This window comes from Alligator mississippiensis, chromosome 14 (genome assembly GCF_030867095.1).
Source record: "Alligator mississippiensis isolate rAllMis1 chromosome 14, rAllMis1, whole genome shotgun sequence".
Taxonomy (NCBI): domain Eukaryota; kingdom Metazoa; phylum Chordata; order Crocodylia; family Alligatoridae; genus Alligator; species Alligator mississippiensis.
In genome coordinates, this window is record NC_081837.1 from 1,646,878 (window position 1) to 1,668,496 (window position 21,619).

At 47.9% G+C, this 21,619-nt stretch overlaps 1 protein-coding gene across 2 annotated transcripts in view; it reads left to right on the plus strand.

The window, feature by feature from the left end:
* The window catches only part of EFCAB5 (EF-hand calcium binding domain 5), a 48,586-nt gene that overhangs the window by 18,759 nt on the left and 8,208 nt on the right, over positions 1–21,619 (plus strand). For both annotated transcript variants that reach the window (XM_059717429.1, XM_019494929.2), the window contains 10 exons: positions 5,310–5,465; positions 10,781–10,880; positions 11,651–12,709; positions 13,983–14,054; positions 14,142–14,234; positions 14,759–14,973; positions 16,148–16,304; positions 19,645–19,934; positions 20,680–20,852; positions 21,303–21,531. In XM_059717429.1, the coding sequence (XP_059573412.1) occupies positions 5,310–5,465; positions 10,781–10,880; positions 11,651–12,709; positions 13,983–14,054; positions 14,142–14,234; positions 14,759–14,973; positions 16,148–16,304; positions 19,645–19,934; positions 20,680–20,852; positions 21,303–21,531 (2,544 nt within the window). The remainder of the gene's footprint in view (positions 1–5,309; positions 5,466–10,780; positions 10,881–11,650; positions 12,710–13,982; positions 14,055–14,141; positions 14,235–14,758; positions 14,974–16,147; positions 16,305–19,644; positions 19,935–20,679; positions 20,853–21,302; positions 21,532–21,619) is intronic.

A 21,619-nucleotide genomic window follows, 5' to 3' on the forward strand; every position in this document is an offset into this window, starting at 1 on the left:
GTGCCCTTCTGGGGATGGGTGGCCTGGTGGGGCTGCTAGTGGTGTGGGAGTCCCCAGGAAATGCCAGGTCAGTTGCTGCCCTGGTGGAAGGTGGGCTGGGGTGCCTTATCCCCCAGCCCTCATGGCTTGGTGGATACAAGGGACCAGGCATGGCTATGGCCACCTGAGCCCAAAGAGGATGCAAGATCTAGGTGGGGCCAGGCATAGCTATGGCCACCTGAGCCTCCACTTGGGAGGGCAGCCCTGGAGTCCCAAAGGAGGGGGTACATGTGTAACCCCAGAGAGGGCCTGGAAAGGGGTTGAGTCAGGCTGTGGGAAAGCCTGATGGGCAGCACCTGGGCCTCCCCCTGGGAGAAGGAATCAGTTGTGAGGATGATGAGTATGAGGGGTGAGTCCTGACCCTGGTAAGTCCTGCACAACTAGGAGGCCAAGTGTGTGCTGTGAGTAAGACCTGTAGCTTCAGCATGATGACCTGCTGCTCTGGGGGAGGTGTGAAACCCTAGAGCACCAGTTGTGGTGTGGGGTGTGAGTATCTTGTGGATGCCATTGGTGAGGCTGCAGTGTAGGGGAGGCTTGGAGCCACAGATAGTGCCCCCTGGCATTGGGGTGTGTAATATGCAGTCTCCTGCACTTTCCACCTGTTTATGGAAACAGCCAAATCATGGCAGGCAAGACTAGGCAGGCTGCCCCATAGAGACAAGTGGGTAGACTGGCATGAGACCCAGCCCGGAGCTTGCCCCCTGTTGCAACGTGCCAGCATCACTAAGTGCATGAGAATGAGGGCTACTGACAGTGACTACGGGGCATCTTTGAACTGTTCCATAGACAAAACTGTAGCGAGTGAAAGAAATAATTGGGCCATAATAAATGCAGACACTGCCAGGGGTCAGTCTTCATCATCACAGACAATGAGGGCTGAAGGGGCCTCAGGAGGTCGCATCTAGTCCAACCCCTGCTCCAAGTAGGATCAACCCCAACTACATCATCCCAGCCAGGACTGTCAGGCCAGGCCTTAAAAACCTCTGAGGATGGAGACTCCCCACCTCCCGAGATAACCCATTTCAGTGCCACGATCACGGCATGCCTTGATAAAGGTAGTGTAAATGAGCAGTTAAGTCTTTTAAAAGTTGGTCCACTTCTGTAATTCCTAAAGGGGGGTGGAAGATGACCGAATGCTGAAGTGATCTCGGGCAAAGGCTCGGTGTTTTCAAAAACCAGAGAGGTAGTTGGTCATTTAGTCTGAAGGCAGGGTAGAGGTGCACCTTGTAGACTAACTCAACCAGGGATGTGTAACGTAAGATGTTGTAAGCAGAGGGCTTACTCCATCAGATGCCAGGACATAAGTCTGCGGTCAGGATTTGGGCGGATGATCGCTCTGTACCCCTGTGTGCCCGGAATGAACCGTACTCCTCAGTGAACCAAAAGCTCCTCGAGGCGTTGGGCGGTTGTGCGAGAGTCACTGCTCATTTAAAGCAAGGTATGTGGAAGGGATCTGTGCGCCCTCGGGTGAATCCACATGAGCTGCGCGGGGCGTGGTCAGTCTGCCTCCCGGTCCGTAGGCTAGCCTGGGAAAACCTGCAGCAAGTGGTGCCACCTAGTGGCTGGAGCATGGGACTGGGGTGCTGCGTGGCCTCGGCTGCCTCGCTTGGGGTGCCTGTACGCAAGTGCGGAGGCTGCTCTGATGCGCTGTAATTATTAATCCAGTCTGCTGGAGCATGGCAATGACCGTGCTGCAGCAGCCTCCTGTGTCTTGTATCGGCGTTCCCAGGCTTTGAAATGGGGGCCTGAACTAGAGCTCATCAAACGAGCTTTAGTTCAAGCACCTTTGCCTCCATTTTGAAGCACAGGGATGCTGATACACAAGATGCCATGGCACTTTAATTATAGCAGCTCTTGGAACCACTCTAATTAAAGTGCCACATGAAAAGTGCCTTTAAATATTAATTCCTTCAGCATCAGTTCCTCTTGTTAGGGTTAAAAAATGGTTTGTAAAGAGTCTCATTCACTTCATTAATTTTCCTCTTATAATGATACTCTGGCTTTTATACAAGTGCTAAAGAAATGGGGTGGTTTGGGTGGTGGATCTTCCTTGGTGGCTTTACTCTCTAGACAGAGTAACCTAGTGACCTTTTATCATGCGTTTCCTCTACTCAGTTGGGATATAACTTAAGCAGATGTTCCCAAATTTTTCTGTCCATAATCTTGGCACCCACTGGCATAGAAAAGGATTTGCTGTCATGAACAAGTTACAAAGGAAACCTCCGAGAAGTCACTTTGACTTGCCAAAGTCCAGGAATATAATTAAGGCTTCCAGTCTGGCACTTTCCCCTTCATTAACTAGAAAACAACCAATTCAATTCAAACTGCATTTATTGAAAATCTCCGTGGGCCAAGACTGTAGCAGCTGAGTTTCCACCTATGGCAGAGTTGAGTTTTATGGCTGGGCTATAAACCTGTGGAAAGGACCATTTAGAATAGAAATGATGACAGCCCCTAACTTTGCAGTGCTAGTGGGTACTGTTATGATAATTAAGAACAGAGCATAAAGCAGCTGTGCAGAGACTAATATCAAGCAACTGGGTGTGATTTCTGTCTCCTGCTCTCTCAGGAGAGTTGCTCTTTGAGTATTTTGCATAGAGATGCATTTCTCTAGTAATTGGTTGAGGATTCCTTTTTTTCCCCTTTACCATGAAATGAGGTATTTTTACATTTAACCTTAGAGTGACTGCATTTAATTAAGGAAATGTGTGCAGATAACGGGAGCTTGGAGAACCACTTTTATGGCTAAAATAAAATGCTAATTCACAATCTCCACAGAACATGAATGAGTCCTGAATTAATTCATATTCTGTTCAAGCTAAAAGAATGCTTTTAAACAAACAGATTTACTACCTTTTTTTGCTTTTAACTGAGTGATCCAATAACAGAAATCGGAAATGGAGCAGACCTACAGCATCAACTCCTCTGGTCCCTATGCCAGCCAGGAGTATTCCTACAACCTCCCGGTATTCTCCAGTGCCTCTTCCAGTCCAGGTTTAAATGATGCAAGCGATGAGGCTTTCACCACTTCCCTTGGGAGGCTATTTGACAGTGTTAATGGACCTCATTCAGGACAGCTTAAAGTTACCTTTGTTCACCAGTTTGCATCATCCTTTTAGCAGGTTGAACAGCATGATCTGCCCCCAGACTAATCCAGGCCTCCTCACATGTGGAAAGAATAGATTTTTAATGAAGCTGAAAATTAAATGGCTCTTTTTGTCTTTCTTCCTCAAATTCAGTGCAGCTCTGGGTTCCTTAATGACCGGTACAGAGGCAGTGGAGGGATCTTCTGAGCATGCAAAGAGGCTGACTATGGTCTTTTGTATTGTGATTCCTTCAGTAACAGGGTGGGAGGGTTTTTTATTTTAAAAGTGCTTAAAGTCTGGAGACTAATCCCCACCAGTTGAGCAAATACATTATATCCTGGGCCTACATTATAAAATGCAGGGCCTCTACCACTTCTAGAATGGGAGTCAAACCCTTTTGAGCAGGACTTTAGGGCAAGGCTATGCTCTCGGAGCTACATGTGGCCTCATCAAGTTCTGCTGAAATCGGTGGGATCCACAGACCCATTAATTAATGGGTAGAATTTAGAAGTATTTGTAAGTGGAGTGTCTTGAGAGGGAGGGAGCAAGTGAGAGATTGTTGTCTTTGCTTTTCCATGATGGATGAGACGCTCTCAGTAAATAAGTATAATAACAGTCATCATGGGGATAGCACTTTCCATTGGCAGAGCGCTTTACAAACATTAATGAAAGTCTAAGGTGACACGACTAGAAGAGCAGTGGCCTAAGGGATCACTTCCAAAAGGCAGAGATAATTCACTCTAATGGGCTATGACTAGCAGTGAACTATTGGCCAGAAAAGGGGAGAATGCAGAAGCAGCACCCCTTTGTCTAGGGGTGAGACTGTTTTCGGCTACCAGGAGTGCCATCGGGGAAGATGCGTTGTGGGAGCAATGGCCGTTAGCTCCGGGCTGAAATGCGCCCTTTCCCTTACTGGAAGGGAAAAGGCAGTGTAGCTGCACGAACTGCAGAAGAGCTCCTGTTCACCTATCCCCATCTGTAGTAGGAAGCCACACTAGTATTAACAGGTGGACAAGCCCTTATCATACCTTTCTGCTGGCTACCTCTTCTCTCTATTGCTCCCTCACTGGGGTGAGGGTGAGAGGTAGCTAGCCATGGCAGCCTGGAGGTGGGGCAAGGTGGCACCTTGGAGACTAAATGGTTCAGAAACGCATATGCTTTTATAGGCCAGGGGTGGACTTCCATACCATCTGAGAGAGTAGGTTGTTGCCTACAAAAGCTTACGCTTTTCTGAATGAGTGGATCCATTGGGTTCCTCCCTGCCCCACTGGGTGTGATAGTAATGATAATAAAGACCAAAGGCTTCAACGCTTATTTCCTGGTGCCCTAAAAAGGGATGTACGGGGAACACGCCACATCTAAGAAATTGCCTAATAAACTTATATGGATTCTCCATCCTGCAGCTGACCCCAGAAAGCTGCCAGAAGATTTCCACCCAGGCTTTGGGACTATGGTTTATTCTGTCAGCCATTATTATTGATGTCATGCAGGCCACATTGCTGGAACAGTATTGCTTTTGCTCATAAAACCCACAGAGCTATAAATCCAAAGTGTTAAAGTGTCTCCGTGAGAGGGGTTTAGAATAAATCTCAGCTCAGTAGTATTCCCAGTGTCAGAGGACTTGGGTGACAATAGTATTGCTTTCAAAAGGTAGTTTTTAAATGTTATGCAGAACGTTTCTCATCAAGTCTGAAATCTTTGGGCAGCAGTACCAGTATCTTTGTGGCGTTAGAGAAGGGAGTCATTTTGAGCAACTGGCTTTTGCAGGACCCAAAATGCCACCTCAGGAATAACACCAAGAATACTGAATGCGATGGAGAAAACACGCCGCTCCGACGTCGCTGCTGGTGTAACTGTGGCCAGGTCTGCCTAGTTGCAGCAGGGCGACTCCAGCCCAGCGCCTCTGGCCTTTAGAGAGTCGTGAAATGACGCTTTGGGTCGGAACTGAGACAAGCAATGTAGGAAGTATTTGCACGATGCCTAGCACAATGGAGTCCCTTTTTTTTATTGGAGCTATGAGATGCTTGCAAAATAATAACGGGCACTTGTACCTAAACCCTCTCTTCTAAACTCAGGCAGGCATTCCAGCCTCAGTTCCCTACATGCAATGCAGTTTCAAATTCAAAAAAGGAAGATATTCAAAGGGGAATGATTTATTCACACCTTTTTCTTTTTCCTCCACAGTATGTGCATTCTTGCATCCAAAACTTCACAAGTGACATGTTCCAGGAGTTCCTGAAGCACCTCTGCCAGTGCGCGGATGAACTCCGAGATACGATCAGACATAACACCTGGAGGCAGATGTTCACTGATCTCTTCCTGGACTGTGCTCATGGGAAGGTAGGGCAAGAAACTCTCAAAGTATGTTCAGCATCGCTGTGTTTCTTGCCTGGTAACTCTTACTAACACAATTGCTGCTTTTTCATTCCTAGTCCGTAGCTCCAGGTTTTTGATTTGAGTTTACTCCCCGTTGTTTGGATAGCAGCAATTGCTACACAATAAAACAGGCTGCTGTTTGTTATATAGATAGAAAAACAATCTACATCCTCTAAGCCTAATGTGTAATTAGGGGTGGAACACATGGCCCTACATGATGGCAGGGAGCGGGGTAAGATAAGATATGAGGAGAAGTAAATTGAGGTCTCGACTGCCTTTGATATTTTCCAAGGTAATTTTCATAAGCATACAAGAGTTAATCCCGGCATCAGGCCAGTTCTCAGCTCAGGCCACCATATTCTGAAATATATGGACTTTCTATTACATGAACAGAATACATTGGATTAATTTATACTTCCCTTGTGCCTTTCATCCAGAAAAACTCAAGATGATTTATAAATAGTAATTAAACTTAAAATGCTATGCAAAGGTAAGGATTTTTGGGGATGATATCTTTTTATTGGACCAGCTGTATACTTGAGATTAGTTTTGCACACAAAACATTCTCCTATATTTGAAAGCTTGTCTAACTTTTATCCCAACTAGACAGTTGATCCAATTACAGATTCCACCCCCAAATATCTTTGCCTCTCGCATACATCACTCTAACACGTGCAAAAGCAAGTGAGCCTCGCAACCCTCTGAGCTGAGTACTACTAGTACTATCTCCAATTTACAGATAGGAAAATGAGATGCAGGGAGCAAGGCAGCAAGTCGGCTACAGAGCTAGGAGGAGAGAGAACCCAGGCAGTCCACATTCGGTTGCATCTAAACTCTATATGATGCTTCCTCCTTGGATCATATTTATCCCAGTTAAAAGAATGACTGTATAATTTGAAAGCCCACAGATAATAGGAGTTGAGAGATCAGTGGTGTGACACATTAGAAATTGGCTTTCACCCCCAATGCATCCAGTAGCCTCAGTTAGCAGTCACTGTAGCCTTTTGTACCACAAACAGTTTCCCATAGTATTGCACTTTTTTCCCCATTCATTGCCCTTCTACTGATGTTTCCAGCACACCTACCAGAGGGAATGAACTGAGCTCCATTGTATTGTGCAAATCATGTCGGGGCCTCCAAGAGAATGCCATTACCAAGTGCATTTTGGCAGCAGCAGTGTGTTTTAGAGAGCAGCAGGCAGCTGCTATCTCATTTCAAAGATGAAAAAAGGGATGAGTCTCAGTCAGAAAATACTTAATTTTCCCATTTTCCCATCAGGATGGGCTATAATGTATCCTTTTAGAGAGGAAAATCTAAACCTCCATGCTATCTGTTTGCGTTTTAAAAGATTTCCTTCCGCTCTTAGTATTTGCTGGCCAAATGCAAGGAAATAGCGCGTATGTGAGCACGTGACAAGGGATGGGATGGTAGTGCATACTTTACATCCTGCAGGTGTGATTTTTCTTTTCAGATTAGCCTCGGGTGTCAAAGCAACAGTCCAGAGCTTCTGCTTTACTTTGGAGTGGATCTGGTTTCAAAGATTTAAATCAGACCTTTAATGCTACTTTTCTCACCTTGGTTTTGTGACTTTTAATAATTGCCACCACTGTCACTGATGATAATAATAGTATCTCTGAGACAAAGAAGCATTAAAGCTGGAATAAAATGGCAGGAAAGAATAGCTACTGGAGTAAGCTATCACTCGTTGGGGGGGGGGACATTACCAGACTACCAAGATGGCTGCTAGAGGTATCTGCGTAGGAGACTGGCTCACCAAATCTAGCTTACAAATTACAGCGTGGTCAGTGCAGATCTCTGAGATCTGACCTGGTTTGCCTCCTGTAATCGTCCCAGCTGAACTATACCCACAGGGGAGATCTGAGATGCAAGCCAGCCCATACAAACTTCTGCCGTTTGAGTGTGATGCATTACCTGTGGTTCTCCTTCTGTGAAGCACAGCAAGCTAGTTATTTCTGATTCCTGATTTGCATTTGTTTGGTGGCAGGTAATTATTGCAGTTTTGCAGGGTGAGTAGTATTGTCTGTCTCGACGATTTGCAATTAGAGCCATGGAGCTAAGAGAGCAATATTTAAACTACAGTCGGATTACAAGGAGTCCTCCCAGTCCTCTTGATTTCAGAGCTGCACAGCAGTGAGGATATCGGCTCAGCAAGAACACCTTGGATTGACCAGTCAAAACCCTGTTCCAAAACAAGGCCACAGTAAAATGCAGCCTCATCTCTAAAATTGTAGAAGAAAAGATGATGTTTTTAAATTTGACACTTATGGGCTGGACTCCCTTGTGTCTTGGTGCTTTTAGCACATTTCCTGGCAATGCTGTAACTGTACCTGCATGAATTTGTGGAGACATTTTACACCCAGGGCCTTAGAAAGTAACTGATTACAGAACAGCTCTTTTTTTGAAGTCCTGCTGTCTTGAGCAGTTGTATCCGATTACTTTGCAGGAACAGAAAGAACAAAGATTCCCTTATCATTCTTCCCCATGCTGTCCTTCCTGTGTCGGGCAACAGCCAGGATATTTTGGTGGTCGCAGTATATACATCCTTTGTGCGCAAGGGGGAATAATCAAGCAGCAGTTGCTGATCTGCCAGTGATCAAAAGGTGGCAGCTGGTTTGTTAATGGGTTGGGGAGCCTTTGCTGGACGTGTCTCGGAGCTGTCACCACTGGAATTGAAGTGAGGTGGGTCGTCCAGTGCTCGCTGCAAACACCACGGCAGTACCACGGGCTGGTCCCCGGAGCATGCACCAGGGCTCCTCGGACCTAGAGGGGGAGCGAAACAGTTTGCATCAAGCTGAAAACAAGGTGGAAAATCCCTCCCTCCTTCCCCTTATCGCATATTCAGTAACTTCTTTCCTCTCTCAATTGTTTTGTGCTTTTACTCGTTTTCCTAAGATCTGAATAGGAGTAAACTGTTCTCAATGCTGTTGGCACTTCACAGCGCCAAAAAAGGATCTGAAATCAAGAGCAGCAGCTCTGGAAAATAACGCCACATTCTTAATTACTTTTTGGAAAAAAATAAAACTGCATTAATGCTGACGATTTGCAGGGCAACTTTCAGGTGATTCTGACAGGCAACAGCTGGGGGAACTTAAAAGGAAAATAAGGGCAGGGAATGGAAATACTCGGTGGGGCATCCAAGCTTTCGCTAGTGGTGGAATAATCTCTTTAAAAACAAGCTCTGACGGTTCTGCGTTTGCATTTACGTTATGGAGATGCAGGATTTGACCTGGATTATTCAGTGAAGTAAACTGCTTGAAGAGCATGGGAAGGTGCAAGGTAGTTGGACCTTAATACTGAGAGGATGTTGATACTTGGAATCGTGGAGATGATAAACTCTTCATGTTGTAGACAAAAGCTGGAATGATCAGCTCTTCTTACCAGCAGGACCTGCATGACTAACAATAGGCTCCAATTGCTCTTCATGGATAATATTAAAGCTCTTTTAGCCCCTCTTCTGGTTGGTGGCTCTGGCTCCAATTTTCTCTCTCCCCACCGTTGTGGAGCATGCCACTTTTTGCCCCAGAGCTGGCTGCAGTCTGGTACTGCGGCATGCTTTGAGTTTGCAAAGCTCTTTCTGATCACTTAAGATGAAAGGTGTGGCAGTAATGGAAAATATCACTTCCTCAGTTCCTTACCTTTCAGCATTTCCTCCTGAGACGTTTGATTCGGTGCCTTGGGGCCCCTGATCCCAGCTGAACGCGGGCCGATCTCACTCATTTTCAGGTCCAGCCACTTTTGCTCTTAGATTATAAAGAACAAGGCTACCAACCCGCATTCCCGGGCTCACTTCCAGAACGCAACAGCAAACTTCTACATTTATTTCTTCTGCCTCAAGGCATGGAAAATTTGACCCAGAATTAATAGCTTGGTGAATTTTGTATTTGACAGTTTTACTTCACAAGCAAAACCTCAGAAGGCAATCAATAATTCAGATGTAAAAGTCATTGCCGCAAATAATGGATTTAAGCATGTTTATGCTCTAATCAACTACTGTATTACATTAATGGGAAGGAGATTACAAAGGTGGTAGCCCTGAAACAGTGATAACATTAATTCATCCCAAAATAGAAAGCTTACAGTCCTTAAGGATTGCTTTATTTTAATCTTTTTAAAGCCACAATTCCCTGATCAGAAATCCCCAATTGCACTGAAGTTTTCCAGCCTTTGCTGTCCCCATGCCTTGTCTGAACAGAAAGGACAGTAATTCTATTTTGCATATAACCGAGCACTGAGACCTGCTGGCCTTGCAGAGATGCATCCCGAGAGGTGCCAAGTCTGCTCCAATGGCATTTCTTAAGAGTAGCAGGCAGCTCTTTAACAAGCTCACACATACAGCCCTGCAAACCGAATCATTTCGAGGGATAGGGATGCAAGACGCCCTGTAAGAAACCCATGCAGAAACTTTCTTATTGTGCTCAGTTCACCGTCGGGTGTCTCTTATAGACCAGAACATCAGAACTGCCACTTACTGGGTCATTCCCTAGGTCCCTCTTGCCCAGTCTGTGTTGCATGATGGCAGAGAGCTGATGCAAAGAGGGAGAAGGAACTGGGTCTGACCAGGGCTTTTTCCCCTGTTCCTCTCTCACGTGCAGCCTCCAGTCTTTAGAGTCCAGGAAGATCTCATTCAGAAGCTGTACCCCTAACTCTGTTTTATTGTGACATTAGTAACAGCGCGCGTGCGAGAGGGGAAGTTGGGGGACTTCTTGCCGTAACCCGTCGGACTGATCTAGTTCGTTTCACTGGTAGTTGCTGAGACGCGATGTTTCAAAGGACACAAAACCAAGCTACCTTTGCACACAGCCACCACTGTGGTGTAACTGCATTTGGAGGGGGGGAATATTCCTCCACGACACCCTCCAGGCAAGCAGCATGGGTCCTTAAAGCATGAGACTGAATGACTTTCATCTCTCCCTGCAGAACTCCTGTGTTACTGTTGGTCTTAACATTATTTAGTCCTAATCTATGGGGAATATGCAATGACATGCATACAAGGTAGTGTGTACCCCTTATGTCCACTGAAGGTGAGGTTCTGGCCCCTATGAGCTCAACCTGGCTTTAGTGGGACACAATTTTCAAGTGGAAGATCTCACGGGGCCTCAAGGTATATAAATCCATTCCTGGTACCTTCAAAGGCCTGAACTATGCTCAGAGGCTTTGCGAACTGTACAAGAGGCTCCTCCAGTGCATCAGATTTTGACGTTAAAAAAAATTAGAAATGCAGAAACTACTTTGAACCAACAGCTGTACCTTCTGTCTAGGTTGGCCTCTTGGACAGACGGAGGATACTGGCCTTACTGGAAGACTTCTATGAGAGCAGCCCAGTGCTTGCTAAGAGAGGATTCCGAAATCCAAGACAGTGTAAGCACGTGGGATGTGTGGGATGGGTTTAAAGACGAGACACTTGCTGAAGTCATGTCAGTCGCAGGCGAAACCCAAGAAGGGTGCAGGCCTGCGCTGGGACAGGCTGATATTTTTGCAAGCTGTGTAATGGAAGCAGTGGATTTTTGTCAACGTACAAAATCTCCCAGTGACAAATTGAAGTATTGCTGGAGCATACTCTAGTACTTCTGTAGGCAGCATTGCAAGAAAGATCATTTTCCCTAAAAGAGCTTTTCTTTTTGACTGGGGCGCCTGATATAAATGTTAGCTCTGCCCTTTTAAACTTAAAATCTCTCCATGAGCATGGAAGAGTTATAAAGAACACAGAGAACATTCAATTTAAAAAATACAATGATTTTTTTAGATGTCAAATCACTTGAGCGTGTCCTGCTGAGATCAGAAACGGTGGAAATTACCACACTGCTTTCCTTTTTAATATGGAAAACGACAATGTGAGAGTGATGTTTGCTTCAGAAACGTGGCGTAATGCACATCTTGAGAGCAAACGAGTTCTAGAGGCAAAGAAACTGCCCCCGTTACAAATGCTCCATCTCCAGTGCTGAACATTGGGCGCCTGACTGCTGCTAGTACTTGCAGGTGGTGTATGCTCACCAGGGAATATAGAGTAGGTAGCACGTGTCCACTAAGGAATACTTTTCTCCACCTCTGTAATCTTTTTGCACTGCTTCCCCTCTAGTTAGAGAACATAAAAACCATACAAATGATCAACTGAATGTCTTTTCTGTTAGGGCCAATAATTGAATTGCAAGAGATCGAGCTTGCTGAGTTCTGGGGAGACTTCAGTGGTGGACAGATTGCTTCTGCAGAGTCCAGGGAAACATTTGCTTGGCCTCAGACAGAAGTTTCTAAGGGAGAGACCCTACCACCTGAACCTCTACCCAGCAGTGGACCAGCTACAGATAAGCCTATGGAGGAGTCGGAATGGCCTGAGGCAACCCAAGATGAAACGGGGAACCCGGAAAAGGTGGGCACAAGTGAGTCTGCGACAAGCAGTATCCATACAGAGGAGCCTGGCTTGAGTGCAAAGTTGTCTGAGACTATTCCAACACCAGCCCATGAAGAAGTGAATACAGTCTCGGAGGAGAGCCCTGCTGCCGAGGGGCAAGTGAGCCAGAAGAGATGTTGTGCTACTACAGAGACCGAAGAAACCATCCTGTCACCCAGCCCACAAACACCAAGCATGCTCCTGAGAGAGGAATTGAGTGAGGTGAGCCAAGAGGATGCAAAGGGAGGAACCACCGTCCCTGAACCCAGCAGTTCAGATGGGGATGTCACCTTTAGCCATGAGACTGCTTTGAGTGAGGCAGCCAGGATGGACCAACAGCCTGATGTTGAAAGTCCAGGGAGCTCAAAAAAGCCTTTCTCAGAGCCAGCTTCTGCAGCCAGCCAGGAAAAACTGTCTCTGGCTGAAGAACCAAGCAAGCCTGTTCCTGGCCCGGACTCTGAAGATCAGCATATAATCTGGGACGGAGAACCTGGTTCAGAAGGACAGCTCGGTCAGAAAGAATATGCTTCGTCTCTAGAACCAAGCGGGGCAGTTCCTGTTCCAGTACCAACGCCTGAAGCGGAGAACAGAGTCGCAGAAGAGGGTGGGGAAGCAGGGGCGTCTCTGGCTGCGTCCGAACCAGATGTTGAAGAGGAAGCTGTAGCACTGGGGAAAGAAAGCCCTGCAGGCAAAGAGGGTGAAGCAGAGGCACAGGTCACTCCGTCAGGATCACGGCAAAGTAGAGAGACTGTGCCGCAGGCTGACGACACTGCCTTGCTGCGTGAGCAAGACCAGCGTCAAGGTAAAACCTATTGTCCTGTGTGGTGGTGTAGCGTATTCTCTTTCTACCCAGAGACATGCACTGGTTTAATTAGAACTACATTTTTTTTAAAACCAATTCAGAGCCATTGCAAGCATGCGAGATTCAGATTAAGTGTGGTTTTTATTTTGCTCTAAAAAAGCAGGATTCAATTTTAAAATAAGATGCTTTAAACTAGGTACAAGTGTTGATGAGTTAAGCCACTGCTGGGTTTTGCAAATGCATGTAGTTAAATTGGGGGTGGCTTGGAAGTAGACAGGCCTCTGGGTTTTCTATTTTTCTCAGCACAAAGCTTCCCATCACGGTTTCACAGTATGTTCCACTCACAAGATATCAGGTAAATCCTTCTGTTGGTAGTATGTGTTCAAGCCATTTGAAAGCAGATGGGCACTTTTTCAAGCATTGTTATCTAATAAAGGGAAACGTAATGTTCCCTTTACCTCTGCAGCATCACGGCAGGGGGAATCTGATAATGTTAAACATAGAAATGTGTTTTAATAATTATTAGGAAAATGAGATGAAGACCCCAAAGGAGATAGATTATGGAATCAGATAGAAACAGCTTGTTCTAGTCTCTTGTTACATTTCCAGAGGGAATATTTTACTTTTCAATTGCATATGAAAGCTCTCACTTTAGGAAGACTGCAGTCAGTCAACTCCAGGGCTTGCATGAGGTACTCTATACGTATTACTGAATGCTGATGCAGGAACAGACCTCCCACAGGTAGTCCAGCAATAGTTCATCTTATGCCCCAGAGCTAAGGCATTGCAAGGGCTCAGTCTGTGCTGTGTCCTAGTGACAAGCTTCATGCCTGTAGCAGGGATTTTGTAAAGGGCCCAAGAAAGGAGAGCACAGGACCTTTGGACTAACTGCACCTTGCACGTAATCGGCAGTATCCAAGCAGCGGGCAGTGTTCAGTGCGCAGGCCAGACCTGGCATTCATACAGTGCAATAAGTCAGAACAACTCTGTACAATGGGTTAAGCGTGGGAGCTGTGGAGCTCACTCAGGATGGGGGCAGAGGGATGCTGGAATGGTTGCGTGGAGTCGGGTTTTGCAAGCGTGAGGTGCGCAGAGCCAGTTTTACAAGGTAATACTTGCACAGAGTAGAATAAATACCTACGTGTGATGAGGGTAGCTCCAGAGACACGGAGGTGCCGTGTGTTTTACATGGGTGGGTTCTGCCTGTTGACAGCATGGCGTTTGGGCTTCCCCAAGTTCCGGTTCATAGATGGTGCCTTTGTTTGAATTTCAGATCCATCGCATTCCCCAAGACAAGAGGCATTTGACGAGGCAAGCCAGGGGATAGATGAGATTCCCTGGTCAGGTGACTGCTGTTCTGACGTACTATGCTATGAATTTAACACTTATAAGGATACTACTTCGTCTTACATAGTCTGCTTTGTCTTCCCAGGTGACCTTCTGACATCTAACCTTAGTTTCGGGTATAGCTGTTATGGTGACCAAATTCCAGAGGACTGGAACAATGAAAACTCCAGATTTCCAGGTATTGGCCCAGTGTGTTCAATTTAGCCGCTGGGTGACTCAGAGTCTCCACTACAAGTCTCTGAACCCTCCCAGAATTGCTAAAACACCACCTCCCGCAGGGGATATTGTCCCTCGTATCACGGGGCTTTTGTCGGATACGGCGAGCGTGATGTGTTGGGTCTCCTGGACTCGCAAGGGTTTGCATACCGAGCTTGCATCAGGCACACCCACTGTTTGCATACCAGTAACTTCAGCTGCCTGCACTGAGTAACATGGCTTAATGGCATTTGGTCTGTTGTGCTAGATTGTAAAGAAATATTATTGGGGTTTTTCCTCATTATGCAGAGATAATGAGGAAAACACTTTCTTGATGTTTCTTCAGTCCAGATTCAGGAAAACTCCCACTGAATAAAGACTGGGTTTAAGCCCATGACTTGATGTGACCACATCAGGTTAGCATTGGCTTCCTTGCACATAACCAGAGGTATCCAAGCATGGTTCCTTGCACATAACCAGTAGTATGGTATGCTTTCTTCCTTCTAGACTTGCGTATGATCATGGCAGAGATTCAGACCCGTGGTGCCTCCCGAGCCAGGAGTGCCTTTGACCAGAGCTGTCTCAACCTGCCACAGTTCGTACAGCTCATGGAGACCTTTGTTGGTGAAGACACCTCTCTGCCTACTGTGAAGAGACTTGTTGCATTCATAAAAAGAGGCTACATACAGACTGAAGAGGAAAAACTTGAACAATTAGAAAAAGTAAATGCTGGCAGGTGTTGCTGGTATTATGTATACACAAAACATCTAGCTAGAGGCTTAGGAAGTCAGCCTGCTAATCCTGTTCCGGCTGAATTTCACTCATGTCCTCACTTTCCAGTCCTTGCTCTGGAGTCTTTTTCTCCCTTTGTTTGCACGTGAGGCTTCCCCACCCTAGCCCTGCGAGTGACAAAAGGTGAATTCTGCCACAGGTTGTCTGCCTGTAAGAGAGCCGGGCTCAGGGAAACACCAGGTGTACAGCCAGCTGGGAAATGGCTTCAATGGTTCAGTCCTGTTTATTTGTCTCCAGAGGGCAAGTCCTGTCCAAGACCTGCTGTTAGAAGCTACTTTGCACGCATGTATGTGTTTGTCTGGGACGTGTACTGATACTCCGTGTGCATGCACACATGCATGTACTCCTATGTGCTGACCCTTGCATACAAACCCAGTGTGCCCGGTATCTCTGCTGTGCTCGTCAGTATGCCGGCCTGTGGCTACCTCCCCAGCTGCAGTTTCCTCAGATCTCATTCTTCTCTTGCTCTGTGCTGCTGACCTAATTTGTTTGAGATATTGGATCTGACAGCTCTGCCATCCTCATGCTGAACACGCCACACTTGGCCATTGTTGTAGATTTAATTTCAAACCATTTAGCATCTGGTGCTGTGCACAGGTTGGTTCTGAGGACCATGCAGCACCGTAGGCCCCAGCACAGTTAAGAGCAGGGCCAGAATCAACAGTTTGCACAGAGATCCAGAAATAGCGAGCCCTGCCAAATCCTGCAGAGTCGTTTACAAAGCCCAGATCAGCCTTGGCTGGAAAGGCTTTTCTGTGCTGTGAAACTGCCACCTGCCTGCATTGATCCCGCCAGGGCTTCTGGCACAGGCTTTGTTTGCATGCCAGGAGCAGACCCCTTTGAGAAGCTGATGTTGGTTCTGCGTGGTAATGCAGAGCTGCTGCTTCTGTTTAATGTTTCCCAATATCCCCCTGGTTTTATGACTGTCATCTCCTTCAGATTTTTAATGGCATATTTTCAGTGGTTGCCTAGCCAACGGGCTTTTTATGACTGAGCAATGAGCCAACCATTGCAATTCTCCTCCTGGCCTGGACTCTGAGCATGGGTGCCCCTACGTTATCAAAGACCAGCTTTCCCACCTCTGTCTCTTCTTCCCTGTCCTAGGTTCACCGTGAGTCTCTCTTGGCCCGACGGAAACTGCTCGTGGAGGCTCTTTTCGAGAAGTGGGACAGTGAGGGCTCTGGGTTCCTAGACCTGAAAGAGGTGGATTCTGTGCTTTGCATGTTTAAGGAGGGAATGGAAAAAGAGGCTCTGAAGAAGGGTAAGAAAAGAGTAGTACCCATTACCAGGTCTGAGATGAACACTTGTCTAGGGTGTTGGAGCATTCGGCGATGGTGCGAATGACGCGATGGGTAAGGGCCATGTCTTACCTGTGTTTGCAAATGCAGTCAGAAGCAGAAGGGACTCTGGAAGAAAGAGAAAATAGGCAGCAAGTGTCCTTGTCTCCAGGTACTTGTGCCCTTTGGGTGTTGCACTACCCCCTTCCCAGCCTCCAGCAAAGGCTTGGCGAGTTCTGAGCATTGGCTTTCAAGCAGAGGCACCCTGCTGCTTTCACCATGTAGTGAAATGCTGAAACAGCCACCAAGTCACCAAGGGATTTGGTTTGTAAAAAACAATTCACAGTCCCTGGAAAGAGAACAGCTGTCATGATGGGCATAGAGGTTGGAGTCAGGGTTGGTTTGGGGCTCTGAGATGCACAAGTCATCTCATCTCCCCGAGTCAGCTGAGCAATGGTAGGCCTGAGGGAAACAGTCTGGGTGAGACCATAGCATAATGGAGGGGAACGATGGGGAAGCAACCCAGGGAGCCACCTTGGTGGGGAGGGCACAAAAGTGGCCACAATCACAGCAGCTAATTGTACCGTTACAATTGGCACTGCCCTGGGCATCGTGGAGCTGCCTGGCTATGCCTCTGGTGTGACATGCATACAGCAGGTCACCTGAGTTCCCCTGGCAGCCAAGCATCTGCAGACATCCAACCTACAGATGCTGGCAGGCACCGTATTAGTAACCACTGGAGGGACAAGGGCTGCTGATGCACTCACTGAGGCACCCCTAAGACCAGCCGCTTTGCCCCAGACCTCCTCCTGAGACACTGTATTCGTCCTTGTTGTTCACTGCTGATAAGAGCAAATTCTGGCAGCTCTTCCAAATCCTCTCATCCTGCGCCACGTCAGGCCAGCTGTAGGAGGCACTGTCATGCCTTTGTGCGTGGTCTCCGTGGCCCGGAGTGATGCAGCAGTCAGTACATGGCAGTGGAATTAACCTGGAAAGTGGCCCTTCCCTTTCCAGGGATGAAGTACGCACTTCATCCCTGCAAAAGCTGGGGGCTGCATTCTCACCCAGCTCCTAGCTGCTGGCACCACCAGCATCTTGCAGTTATTGTTTATAAGTCAGCAGCACCGACCTATGCTAGGCAGCTGTACAGAGAAATAAGGCAGTCCCTGCTCTGAAGAGCTTCCCCCACAATGACCAATAACGAGCAAAGGGTGGCAGAAATGGGTGCAACGTATAAACAACATAGAACTGTCCCTAGCAGTTTCAGGCTCATCTGTCAGACATCATGGTAGACGCGTGTCTTGGAGAGGGGCCTCCCAGCCTGGGGCAGAGCATGGAGCAATCTGTGTAGAGCAAAGCACTGAGTCTGAGCTGTCTGAAGGGGACTGTCAGCTCTCTCTTGGTAGGGAGCAGTAGCTCACATTGACCCTGTCCACACATCCAGGTAATCCCAGTGTCACCAGAAACAGGAGGGCAGAAAAGAGCAGGTGGGAAGCCCCAAACACAAACCTTATGTGCTTTGTCAGCCTCTTCCCTCCTCTTCCTTCTCCCCCTCCCAGAGAGAGAGAAAACCGAACATTTTTGAAAATCCTTTGAGGGAAGCCAAGTCAAAACCCCCTGTTGTAAAAGGCCTGGAGCTGCTTAGTGCTTGCTGCTGCTTCCACTGAAATCAGTGCAGAAATTCCCATTGCCTTCAGATGCAGCAGAATCAGACTCCCAGCTTCCATAACAGCAGGGCTTGGCTGCTTTGGGAGGCATTCAGAACAGCCTTCTTCCTCTTCTCATGTACATTGATCAGAGCATTTTCTATTATGCTGTTCCTTACAAGCCATTATATGTATCGATCACGAAATCCTGCCTGCCTGCTGACAAATTTTGCCCTTGCCCATCCTCGTCATCGATCACCACATCACAGATGCACTGAAGCATCTTCCCATTTCTTCTGTTTGTTTGGGTTGGGGAGAACTTGAGCTCAGGATTCAGGATGGCTTCTCAGAATGTCTCCTGCAGTTTCCAGGGGAGGTGTCCACGACAATAGGTGCAATTGCTGCTGTAGCCAAGGCAGCAAACACTCATGTTTCAGAAAGACAGTGTCGCCTGCAGCATAAAGATTGTACAGGAGCTCCCTCTTGCGTGCAAAGGCATTGCAGTGAGAGGGGCACAAGGTCCTGCCCTGTCAGAGCTGAACAGGAAAGCTAGGAACGCAGCAGCCCCCTGGCATAGGCAGGCCACACGCTTGGGCAGTCACTGAATAGAAATCAGCCCAGTCGGTTTCCATTTGTAGGCTCATTCTGTCTTGATAGCTAGTGACAGGGTTTAGAGAGAATAGTCTTTAAAGGTCTGCACCCTCTGTAGGTTTCCACACAAAGGTCTGTGCAATCATGGAAATCAGGGCAAGGCTTTAACTCATTGCTGCTTCACAGGTGTCTCCTTTCTGCTGTGCAGTTGTTTTTTGAATGGTTTCTCTCTCTGATGACTCCTGAAAGCCAGCTAGGTCTCTGCTTCCCCCTTTCTCCATAGCAGCCTGTTTCTGAGGGCAACTTACTCCCCCTCCCCTGCCTGCATCCCACTGCCCTGCGATGGGAAAGGGGGCTAGCCCAGGTTTCACCCACTCCCCAACCTGCCTGCCAATCTCTGCTCACCTGCAAGGTGCGAGACCACAACCCCACACAGACATGTGCAGCCTGTGGCCCACATGGAACGAGGAACATGCTACCCCTTTATTCCCATGGGAGGGGACATTCAGCAGCTCCTGAGCGAGTCCTTAGTGACTTTTCAGACTGATAAATCACTCCTGATTACTCAGCTCTGCACTCCAGAAGAAAGGGGGTGAGTGGACTCTCCAGAGACACCCAGCTCTGCCTGAAGGGTTGTGGGGAAAAATGGTTTTCTTCCCACTCCCAGTCTGCATCTCCTGGGGGAGTCTTGAGACTGGAGTGTCGTCATTCATGTGTCCATGCAGCTGGGTTGTGGTGTTGAGATAAGTATGGTTCTAGACAGTCCTGTGCAACCTCCTGATTTTCCTTTGACTCCTGGTGTTTGGGTAAAGGGGTGAGTGGAAGGAGGCTAGGGGGGCTGTGCAGATACTTTTCTGCATCTAGACCCCAGAGATCTGAGGAAGGGGAGCTGGTTGCTGGCCCCTGCCTGTCATGATGGCACTTTTGATTTGCAGGATTAAAAAATGAAGGACATGAGTGACTCGGCCTGAGGGGCTGGAGAATCCCACCTGGAGCCAGCTTCAGGCTTAGTGCCAGCGTTGCATTGCAGAGCAAAGCACAGTGCTCAGAAGCAGTGACCCTGCCTTTGTCTCTGTCCCTCCTTTAGCAAAGAGGCACTTTCATTCATCCCACCGGCACCCCAGTGGAGTGGCAAGGTTGTCACCAAAGGAATTCCAGACCTACCTGGAGCTGGTCGTTTCCGAGCTGACCGGGAACGAGGACGAAGTCCTGGAGAACATGGTGGAGTTTCTGACCATGAGCGTGGAGCGAACCCACGTGGAACAGCTGCGAGGCTCGGCCAGGAGGAAGTGGCTGCTCAATATCCAGCACGCGGCCGAGACCAGTGGGACAAGCATGGAACCGGTTTACAAAGCGGTCTTCAGAGCCCTGTCCCAGGTACGTAGTGAGACAAGTTTATCAGTGGCTGTTCAGGGAGCTCGGGTACCGTGAGCTGCTGCAGGTCAGGGATGAGGCAGCTCTTGTCAGTGCTGTACTGCCTTGGGACCATCCGTTCCTCCCTTTCACAGGGAGACGGTCATCTCTTGCTTTGGAAACTGCGATGAAATAAAATGTGGACATGCACAACCCTAGCCTGACAGTTGTTGGCCAGTGTGGCAGTCTACAATGTAAAGGGCTTCATATGTTCTCCCAGGGGCAGCTTAAGGGATAGTGGCATTCAGAGCCCTCTTTGAGGGGACCATGCACCCCTTCCCCGTGCAGTGCTGGGGCAGCTGAAGTGCTCTTGCTGGCAGTGCCTAGCTTTGAGCATCTGCAGACCAGAGAGAGGGTGTCTTCACAGGAAGACTCTGGACTAGCTCACTCTCTTGAACCAGGACAGCGTCTCCCTGGAGGAGCAGGCAGTTCATAGGTCTGATACTGGTATTCTTTTTCAAATAAACTGGTTTCTGAATAGCAGAAGGAAGAACCAGATCCATTCCCCGACCCTGCTGCCACTGCTGGGCCGGAACCTGTGAGACCGGAGCGACAGGGTGGACATCATTACTCATCTGGTGAAAGTGAAATAAAGTCACTGGCCCAGAACAATGTCCCAGGATAAATGGGAGAAGCTATAAGCATGAGAGCTAAGTGTAATGGCCAGTGGCTAATGTCCGGAGCATAATGTGAAGCGTTGGGTTGCTAGGACGCAGAAGCCCATGGGAATAACAAGAAGATCAGCGCGTATATCGCCCTTCTGGAAAAGAACCGGCTCTCACCCGAGCGGGGAAACATTCTCCTGCGCTATGTGGCTTGTACTGCAGAAGATGCCCCGTATGTCCTCAACCAGACACTTCACATGGACATGAAAGGAGTCAGGTAAGGAAACCTGCACAAAGCTCATCCTTTCCCCAGAAGGCCTCCAAATAATTGAATGTAGAGATGCAGCGCAGCGTAGTGATAAGGACAAGGTAGAGGAACCCTCTAGGAAAGACTGTCCCTCAGAGGCCATCCTGATCACAGATCTTATTGCACTTTGTTTTAAGCTGTGATATTTTAGCTTGGAGAGCCCCCAACTGCTCTGCTGTTTGTTGAGTTTTGCTGCTAAGGACCTCATGTCCCCTTTGCCCCCCATGTTCCCTACAGGTCTCTTCAGGGCACTGCTGCTTCCCGGGGTTCGGTCTCATTCACCGAATACTCATTATTTTACCCCAACATGTGTCTACAAATCCTCACAGAGCTTTTCTAGACCCTAAGGCCTTTCCCGTCCTGCTTATGCTGGTTGTACAAACTTCCTCTCACCCGTCTCGTGGCATCCCTGTCTCTCAGCTTTGTGGCAGTGGAGGAGAGGAAGCCGATCCACGTTCCAAGAGTTCAGCTCCATGGAAATATCCACTTTTGGAACTGCAACCGCCCAGAAGAGGAAAGGAAAGGCTCCTTCCTGGTGCTGCCGTTGCAGGACTCCCGATGGAGAGTCTTTGGGATTCTAGGACTTGACACGCTCCAGGACCAGTGCGAGCAAACCATCTTCCTAACCCACGAGATCAGCTTCTACCAGGTGGGTGGGCACCATCCGAAAACGGGTGTGTGAGTCTCTCCCGCCAACCAGGGAAGGCCATGTGGCCTTCCCATGCTTCACTGTGAAC